Raw genomic sequence first — 10,557 nt, forward strand, 5'->3', positions numbered from 1 at the left:
TTAGAGTGTTGATACAAAATTGAGTTGGAATGATGTTTTTGTTAGGTCATCCTCATCGTTGTTTACTCTCAGAAATGTTTGATGGCATATATTTTGGAACATGGGATATTTTACAGTTATTTAATTTCCTTCATGGCATAAAAGAAATAGCACATTTTTCTTTTCCATCTTGCAAACTTAGATAGCAGAATTCACTTCCAAACACATCATATGAGAAGGAAAAGAGATATTTCATTTTATATAAATAATTAGAGCCATTTTTGGATCTGCTACCATGTTTCCCCCAAAATAAGACTGGGTCTTATATTAATTTTTGCTCCAAAAGACGCATTAAGGCTTATGTTCAGGGTATGTCATCCTGAAAAATCATACTAGGGCTTCTTTTCTGGTTAGGTCTTATTTTCTGGGAAACATGGTATTTGTTGGAAAAACAGCTTTTCCCTGTGTCTTTTGGAGAAATAAGAGATATAATAGGGTCTTTTACATCATATTATGACTGAGGCAGCATTCTCCCAACCTGTTTCCCCAAAATTAACAATAAATGAATAATAACTCTGCAAATGAAATCTTCTGAGATTTGATTTAAGACCTGGTTGTGGCACTACAAGTCCCATAAGCAGTGTTTTATAAACTTTGTACTAAAACAAGTTAGCATGAAATGTGACCTATATATGAGTGGTAACATAAAAATGTTTTTCCCTCTGCATCAAGGAGTATATAGCCATGAGTATAAAGAAAATTACCCAGGATCCACACTTAGAAATAACCATTGCTAATGTTTTTATTTATAGCCTTCTAGTCTTTATGTATAGTTTTATATGTATGTGTATATAATTTAATAATAAATAATTTGGTTTGCATCCTACATCTAAACCTTATCTTTTAGTTTACATGATATCCTGATTTTTTTCTGAAATATGTTTTTGATTGCTGCCTGGTATTTCAGACTATAGATGTCCACAGTTTATTTAATCTATCCTCATTTATCAACGTCTAATTTGTTTTTAATCCTTTAAAGTAAGTTTAATGAAACTATCAAAGGTTTAAATTTTAGCTTTCATATATTATTTATCAAAACATGAAAACTCCCAGAGTTGATGGTGACTCAAATTCACTAGTATTTGTCTTCGTTTATTCATCACGTTTGTGGAGTATCTACAATCGACACAAGCAGCACTATCCTCTGTGAGAGATACAAAAGGAATATACGTTTTGAGCGCCGACTTTGCACAGTTTGCATTGAGTTGAAGCATTTACCTGCAAAAGAGGCTGCACTGTTTGGAGATTGAGCTGTCAGTCTACACTGGCAGCTGTGTAGACTAACAGCTATTTCCTCAGGCCAGCACTGAATGGCCCAGTAAAATTTAACTGTCAACAGCATTTTCAAAAAAACAGTGATACTTGCTGAAGACTTCCGACTGCTGTTAATATGATTTAGGGTAGGAAAAAATGGGAGGTGGGGGAGGCAGCTTATCATAAGGTGTGGAAATCAGAAAAATTGTTTTAGAGACAATGCATATTTCCCCACTGATAATCCCCACTGAGAACAAGTGTTGAAGCTTAGGAAGTTTGTTCTGATTCTGTAGTGAATTTGTGTGTTTCCTTGGCCTAGTGGTGCTGGTATCATTAGAAATTAGTTGACATTGAAATATAGTGCTGGTATTCAAGTCAGAAGATCTGGTATTGGCCATTTCCTTTGCTGCTTATTACTGGGGGGGGCAACACTAATTGATTTATCCCCTGAACTTCAAGCTGCCCCATTAGTCAAAAGGGATTTGGGGGCAACTTAAGAAAAAACATGGAACAGACATAATAGAATGAACTGCAGAATATGACACAACGCAGAAGAATTCGTATTATAGATAAGAATGCCTTAGGTGAAAAAACCACATCCTTTAAAATGAGTTAATTGCTGGAATTATTTCAAAAGCCCCCAAATCTTTTGTGAGTATGAAATAATTTATCCTAAAGCTGAGAGAGAGAGAGAGAGAGAGAGAGAGAGAGAGAGAGAGAGAGAGAGACTGAGTGGGAGAGAAGCATATGTTAGTGAAAGCCACATGTGTCGGGGTTGAAAGGCACCCAGGGCCGTGGTCCAGAAGACAGGCAGGTGAGAATCCCATTGTCTGTTGATTGTGTTACCCCCTTTCTCTTGTTAAGGACACACACTCGGTGACCTGACAAAGCTTTGAGGTCTATTGGCGGATCCTGTCTGCTTGGTTGACAGCACTCCTACTCCATGCTCTTGAACAATTATTTTCAAACTTTTCACTATTTCCTGTTTCTCCAGTGTGATGTTAAAACAGGTCTGACCCTAGAAGCTAGGGTGACCAACTCATTCCAGTTTGCCCAGGACTTTTCCTATTTCAGCACTTGAAAGACTCATGACCTTGGAATCCTCTCAATCACGGCAAACTGGGACATTTGGTTTCAGGCCAGAAGCTTGGAGTAAAGGTGTGATGCCATGATAAATACGAGTAGATGGCTTCTTCCTGTTTGAAAGTAAAATGTCCAGAACAATGTACATATTTGCAATCTCTGAAATGTATACAGATAGGCCACTCCAGCAAATAGACAGAAGTCTGAAAGAATGCTGACATTCAAAATATCCAGTTGAATCCAAAAAGTAGAGGGAGACTGGGGTATATCTACATGTTGGTATGTTGCCCTTCCACAATTTAGCCTTTACTCTCCAGCCCCTTAATCTTGACACTTATTTGGTAGTATTTACATTGATCAGTAGTAGTATAACACCTAACTACTCATGCCTAAATGACACAATTTAGAAGAAACAAGAAAACTCTGGTTACCAGTGTACTTTATTCACTTCTCATGTAAAGAGCATTCTGTCATTCATTCATTCAGCAAAAGGCATGGGATATACACTATGCATCTGCCACCATGCAAGGTGCTGGCATCATGAAGAGTTTGGATGTACACAGTGATACATTACAGAGTGAGAAAGTGTTCTGAGAGAGGCACACACAAGGAACTCTGGAAATATTTCTGTCCTTAGATCAACTGTGGTTATTGTTCCACGAAGAAACAAATATAGGACAGAGATACACATTATTTTACATTACTCAAGACAGCTATAAATAGCTGTTGGTAATAGGATCCTTGACAAACATTATGCAAGACACTAAAAGTGATATTGAAAATTCTTCCAGTGTCAGATTATTCTTAGAAATCAAGTTTTGGAGATTGACTTGTTTCAACTGTCTCAAGCATTAGAAAAATCTGAGTTTATTTTAGTTAATCTAAACTGGCTACAGATCTGTGATCTTTTGTTCAAAATATTTAGGATTGAATGAATTTTGAAAATCAGAAATTTTAGGATTTTTGATATATAATAAGGTACATATCCCATGTTGTTTTGATGGATCTGAGACAGCACTCCATGATCAGAGATATTAATAATTCTATTGTAATATGTATGTGGTCACACAATTAAGTTTGCAAACTCATCCTAGAAAAGTGCTACATACCTCATTGCTGAATATCACTATGGTCACCTTCGAAGTACTCCCCTTGGGAAGCTATGCACCAATACCAGCGCCTAGTCTACCCTTCAAAGCAAAAGAACTCTTTTTCTGGAATGGCCATCAGAGCTGTCGTCCTATTACCCTTGATGTCCTGAATGTTATCAAAATGTCTTCCATTTAATATTTCCTATATCTTCGGGTAAAGAAAGAAGTCATTGGGGACCAGATCAGATGAGTAGGAAGGGTGTTCCAATATAGTTATTTATTTACTAGCTAAAAACTCCCTCACAGACAGTGCTGTGTGAGCTGGTGCCTTGTCATGATGCAAGAACCATGAATTGTTGGTGAAAAGTTCAGGTCATCTAACTTTTCATGCAGCCTTTTCAGCATTCCCAAAGAGTAAATTTGGTTAACTGTTTGTCCAGTTGGTACAAATTCATAATGAATAATCCCTCTGACATCAGAAAAGGTTAGCAACATTGTTGCAACAAGTTCACAAACTAATTGTCACACCTTGTATATACATTCACACTAAGTGACACACCACACACACACACACACACGCTATAAATAGCCTTGTGTAAATACGGGTCAGGTTGATAACAAATGAATTGTGAAGAACTTTTGAATTTCAGAGATTTAAACAATTTTTTTGAATTAAAATAAGGGATTATGGACATGTAGTAGAGAAGATGGCAAACTCAAACATATCACGTATCCAAGTATTAGTATTATGATCTAATTTCACACACACACACACACACACACACCTGAGGTTACAAGGTGGTTGTCAAGGCCTCACAGACCAGATGGGATGAAGGAGCATCCTGTGGGACAGGTGTTTAGCTATGTGGAGAAGGATGGTACAGAGCAGTAGACCAGGCTGGTGATGGCAGCAACCAGAGATAGGTGGTACAACATCTCAACAGCTCAATGTGTATTTGAGTTTCTGCATATGGAAAAGGATCAGAATTGCTACCTAACATTTATCATATTAAGGCATAATATCAGCTACTATTTTGGAGAACGTTTTATATCTTGGTGAAATGAGAAAACTGGGGTTTTACGAAAATACCAAGTAATAATTATTCCTTTCTGTCTCTTGGATTAAGATGTGACATTTTGGTTATTGCCTACAAAAAATTTTACTCCATTGCTGTTGGATGTAATATGTGACTTTATTTTATGTGAAGATCCAAGAAGACTTAATTTTACAGTCATTTTCAAATAAAATCTGGCAGTATTTAGAACAGTGGTTAACAACATTGGCTGTGCTTTAAAAACATGGATGAAGGTGGTGGGGGGAGAGAGGCGTTAAAAGCATTTTATTCTAATGTAATTAGTCTGGGAACAACCTGGACATACAGAGTTTTAAAGCTCTCGGTAAGTCTAATGTTCATCCAAGCTTGGAAACTACTGGCTTTTGATGAATTCACTCCTGGTTTTAAGTTCTACATTGGGGAAGTGAAGTCAATATTTGGCTAAATATATTTGCAATTAGAGTGAAAACATAAAGCATGAAATTAAAATAAAAATTAACTATACATCAACCAAAGTGTTTTGTTAAAAGCACGTTTTAAACCACAAAGGGTAATCTTTACACTACTTTGCATTCATTTTATTAGAATAATACACTTTTGCCAAAGAAATATGATTGTTATGATCCAAATACACACACAGATTTAACAATATAACCTGGAAACTGCTCTCCTCCTATATAACATCGCTATTTGGCATTCAGTAAAAGCCATAAGAGAGAGAGAGAGCTGCTAAGTGCATTACATCCCCACACTATCAGTTTTAAAGAGATGGTGACATTGAATTTTAACCTTGTGGAAACCAGAAACATCAGACATCTGCCAAAGGTTACACAGCTCCGTTGTGGTGAAGTCCAACCCAACCTTGATTTTTGACTTTGATTCTAAGCTGTTGCCACTCCCCTCATGCTACTATCTTAGTTTGCCATTATACAGAATATAAACTGAGTTGAAGTTGTTGAAGAGAGTTGGAAACAGAAGCATAAGAAAAACTAAACTTTCCAGCTGTGCAAAGAACAGTACAATTATTAAAGAGGAGAAGCTATTATACAGACGCAGCATCAAACTACTTATACACAAGATAAGATTGCTGTCCTTTTTGACGAATTTTCTATCGTGCATCACCTGCCAGAATGTGATGTATAAGGTATCAATTGATAAATTTGACTCTGAATTTTTGTTTTTTAGAGCCAAGTTTAGAGAAAAGTAAATTATGTTTCAAGAGTCAACGTTCATTCAGATTGCAAACATTTGATATGTTTTCCACTGCTCTCAAAAACAACAGGTGGCTATAAATCCTCAGAAATTGATAAGGATGCAGGAAACTTTGGAAGCAAGGTGCAATTTCCTTCAGAAAAGTGGATAGCAGTCCTCTCACATGCAGGTCAACTGCATATTTGTATCTTTTTATTAGCATTTTTAAGTCACAGCAGAATGATACCGGGAGGCTGCTAGCATGGTGCAGCCCCTGTTTGAGCTTTATTTTCACATAGTGATTTATGACTATATCTGGCAATGAGGCTTTTAAGAGACGTATTATTTCTCTAAGTCCCTATAAAAATAATACCATTAAGTTTCATCCAAGCTAGCTAAAACTTCCCTATCTGATGAAATCTCTGGATAGGGAGGTAAAGACTTTCTTGGGACATTGTTCACTACAGGCATCTTTTGAATTAAAATATTATTTAGCAAGTAATTATATCAGTTATTTAATCTAAAAAATAAAAGTCCACATAAAAGTTATTTGAAAGATTTGGGAGTTGATTAAGTGGTTCCTTAACTTGTTATTGATGTTCTAGATTTGAGCTTTTCCTTGGAATGACCTTAATTTTCATTTTTTTTTCAATTCACAGTGACAAAGAACAAATCTGAGGTGTGATCAAAAAATATGGTGAATGTTTACATTTAAAAAAATTTATTACAATAAAAAACATATTGCCATTAATCCCCCTCAAAATATTCCCCCTTGCTTCACACACACTTATCCCATTGTTCTTGCCACTTTCTGAAGCAGTTCTTTCATGAGTGTCTTTACTTCATCCTCCATCATGACACTACTTCGAGTCACACATCACTTCTGGTACGACAATTTCTGTCAAATAAAAACAGTACCTTGTGTCCTCATCCACCTTATTCACCTGATCTGGCACGGTGTGACTTCTGGCTCTTCCCCAAAGTAAAATGATTTAGGACATAGAGGCCGCCACGGCAGTACGACTAAAGACACTCACGAAAGAGGACTTCCAGAACTGCTTCAGAAAGTGGCAAGAAAGAGGAGATAAGTATGTTTGGAGTGAAGGGGGGTATTTTGAGGGGGGGTTAATGATAATGTGTCTTTTACTGTATTTTTAAATTTAAATATTCACCGTATTTTTTAATCACACCTCGTAGAAGGTACTGCTATATGGCATTATGACTAATGGGCTGTGTGAAAATTTAAATATCTTTTTTTTCTCCAAAATATTTGTATGAGAACTTATTACCCAAATGAAATTAAATCCTATATAAAATACAAAGATGAGTGAGGTCTAGAGAAAAACAAATTCCTTTTTTTATTATGAAGTATGAAGAGTCTTTAGGGGTATCAGAATGTACATTGGCCTTGGAAATTAAGGATTTGGTTTGGAATCCTACTTTTACCATAATTAGATATTTCACCTTTAGTAAATCATTTGACATCTCTGAAGTCCATCACCTGGAAAATGGAACAATAATCCCAATCATAGTTTTTGTGAGGATAAAAGTAACTTGTGTGTTGTAATGCATAAAAAAGTTACTTTTTACTTTCTGTAGTAAACTTCAAGGTAGGTTCTTTTTTTTTCTGGACCAAAAATAATAAGCTCACAATGGAATGTGTTAAATTAATAGCTGGAACTGTGTAATCGCAAAATAGTAATATATGCCTTTTTTTCTTTAGAGAAGTAACATTTGCTCCATATGTTTGTCTTTTGGCCCTTTATTTGTTTTAAAAAAATGTACTTTTAACATCAATTTTAGAAGTTATAAGTTGAAAATAACCTATCACAATAAACAGAAATAACTGACAATAAAATTAGCATGATTTCGTCAATCCATGTCACTAAAAGATCTGCTTCTATTATTTGGGTGAATCCTTTATTTATTGGTGATTTCTATTTGTAGCACACAAATGTCTCATTCATTCATTCAGAAGCTTTCAAGTCCTGATTATTCAATGTTTACTTCAAGTTTTGGCTTTAATTTCATTAACAGACCATCCTTTATCTCTAAGAGTTTGTCTTTAAAAATATCTTTCTTCATAAGGAATGGTCTCCTGAACTATCAGATTTAAGCATAACAAAGTGAAAACTCTGATCTCAATACATTAGGAATTCTCAGTCATATCCCAACTTCAAAAATGAAAGCTGGCAAAGATTATTTTGATGCTCTCAATAAACTATTGGGTTTTTGAGCTCTAGAATGAACATGAGATTCTTCCACTTTCAGAGACTGAGGACAAGTGTACTAACCTGGCTGTGGTTCTCTCTGGTTGTTTGCCTTCACAGCAACCCCCCTGAGCTCACTTAAGCCTCCAAGGGTAGACGCTGCTCCTGTGGTCGCCTCTCCCTATCAAAGAAGAGATTCAGACAGATACTGTGGCCTCTGTGCAGCCTGGTTTAATAATCCTCTGATGGCCCAGCAACATTATGATGGCAAGAAACACAAAAAGAATGCGGCAAGAGTTGCTTTATTAGAACAACTTGGGACAACTCTGGATATGGGGGAACTAAGAGGTAAGAGAAACTCTGCTAATCTCTGCCCCAGAAGTAGGCTTTCAGCAAAAGGCTTGTGTTTTTGCAAATTGGCATGATTAGTCTTTTTAATCTAAGCTCATCCAAAAGGAATAGAAGAAAAAGGAAACGAGCACAAAACTAGCTTAATTTTTGTAACCTCCTGTGTTTCAAAGTGTTTATTTCCATATTTTTATTGACTGTTTTTCAAATCAAAGCCACCCATCCATGAACCAGATTTTTCTTCTTCTGCTTTATCTTTAAGTATCTTTTCTAATGAATGCTTTTGTACATGAGCAGTATAAGAGAAGACGCTAAAAATGCCACATAGAATTATCTTATTTTTAACTTTTGTGCCTTTATGAATTCAGCTCAAATAAGGCAACACATTGACTCTATTTAAAGGCTTAAAGCAAGCCCCTTTAATGAAATATCCAGTCAATACCTGGATCCCCCCACCCCATTCTGACAGTATTGTCTTGATTGATGGAAAACATGTAGCATTCACTAAGTTCACACGAGGTTTCACAGAAGCTACTGAGGAGAAACTTGGAAACCATAGGGTGAGGATTACTCCTATGAATTTCTTAGAAAGCCATATACCAATACTGTGTGACTTTACAGAATATTTCACTGCCAATAGCCATTTAAGCTTTTTTTTTTTTTATCAACTTGATGTTGGCAGTGTAGAAGCAGAACAAAATCACCGACTACATTTTTCTGAGAAAATGGGTTTTCTCAGAAGACTAATTTGGTGAAGGGTGCTATTGATATTGTATGTCAGACATTGTATGGGTTCGATAAGCTTTTATGGGCTGGCCAGGGAATCATCATTCATAATAGCTGTAATAACAAAATTTACAAATCAATTTTGCAAATGCAACTTGAATTTAAAATAGGTTCTGTATGTAGAGCCTGCAATTCTTAGTACCCTAACTGGACTATGAGCCTCCAAGAAGAATAATTGTAATCAAGAAATGAGCTGGTACAATTCTGGACCAAGTAAGTGGTACAGAAGATCATGCTGTGTGAGGTGAGAGGAGGGACAAGTCACTTTTGATTGTGTTGGTTGGGGACGACTTCACCAAGGAAAGGGTCTTGAGTTGGAACTAGAAATGTGGGTAGCATTTCAGCAGGTGAGAAGGCATGCTGTGTGAGCAGAAGTATATAGGTACAGGCAGAGAGGCAAGGGAACAGAAATGCTGCTGGCAGATAAACACGTTATCATGGAAGAGGCCTCTGATGCAGCGTAGAGTTAGGATCAGAGGTCCATTAGTACATCTATTGAACTTGATGAGAGACTGATTTTTCCAAAGTGCGTAATTAAAACTACAAATAAGAGTAAACATTTAAACCACTTTATTTTTGTGTATGTTTTACAACATGGGTTTTAATATTTTTGTACGTTGAATAATCTCATTGCAAAAACTTTTGAGTTGTTTCTATTATTGTTTTTTGTTGGGAGGTTTCTTATGTTCTCAGTCTATGACTTTTGAAAAAATACTGGAAGAGTCCCTGCATAGCTGAAGGCCTACCCACAACTCACTGTTTCTGGCAGATAACAAGTTGGCTCAGTGACTCCTTCAAGGCAGGGCACTGAAGGAGAAAAATAGGGCTTTATTTATGTTTTGTGGCAGATATTATGAATTATAGAAGAATTATTCCTAGAGCACATTCTTCTTGTCTATTTTGAATTATCAGTGCAGCATATTTTATGTACAACCACATCTTAATGACTTGGGTGTCTGAATTCTGTAACATTTGAGCAGCTATACGGAAGACAGAAAGGGCTCCTCTTTGGCTTGATAACTCAATGTAACTATGACTCAGTAACACATGAAATGTGATTAGCATTGAATACAATGTCCTTGAAACCAACCTTTTCACCTACCCCAGGTGACATCTTGATATATACTTATTCAGGCATTAAATAGTGCAAAAGCTTGAAGAATAAAGCAATTACGATAACCCAGCACATTTTAAAACAAACTCTCTCTCTCTCTCTCTCTCTCTCTCTCGCTCGCTCGCTCGCTCTCGCTCTCGCTCTCGCTCTCGCTCCCCCCCCCCATTTCTGGAATGCTTCTAATGCATGATCAATCGATTAATAAAGGCAAAAATCCTAATAAGTTAATAAAGGCATATCCATAATTTTTTTTAAAAAATGGTGGCAAGCAGCTGGAGCATGGTACGGCAGTGTTACAGGTTTTATTTCTCAGCATTTCTCAGTTTTTTGAACACTACATCATTTACTTATTTATTATGGTTTTCCTGATTTCCTTGTCTTTCTCC

At 36.3% G+C, this 10,557-nt stretch overlaps 1 protein-coding gene across 1 annotated transcript in view; it reads left to right on the top strand.

Moving 5' to 3' along the window:
- The window catches only part of ZMAT4 (zinc finger matrin-type 4), a 214,047-nt gene extending 205,699 nt beyond the window's left edge, over positions 1 to 8,348 (top strand). Inside the window, exon 5 of the mRNA XM_074331498.1 lies at positions 8,044 to 8,348. Coding sequence (XP_074187599.1) covers positions 8,044 to 8,348 — 305 coding nt within the window. The remainder of the gene's footprint in view (positions 1 to 8,043) is intronic.
- The last annotated feature ends 2,209 nt before the right edge of the window (positions 8,349 to 10,557 follow it).

This window comes from Rhinolophus sinicus, linkage group LG04 (genome assembly GCF_036562045.2).
Source record: "Rhinolophus sinicus isolate RSC01 linkage group LG04, ASM3656204v1, whole genome shotgun sequence".
NCBI lineage: Eukaryota > Metazoa > Chordata > Mammalia > Chiroptera > Rhinolophidae > Rhinolophus > Rhinolophus sinicus.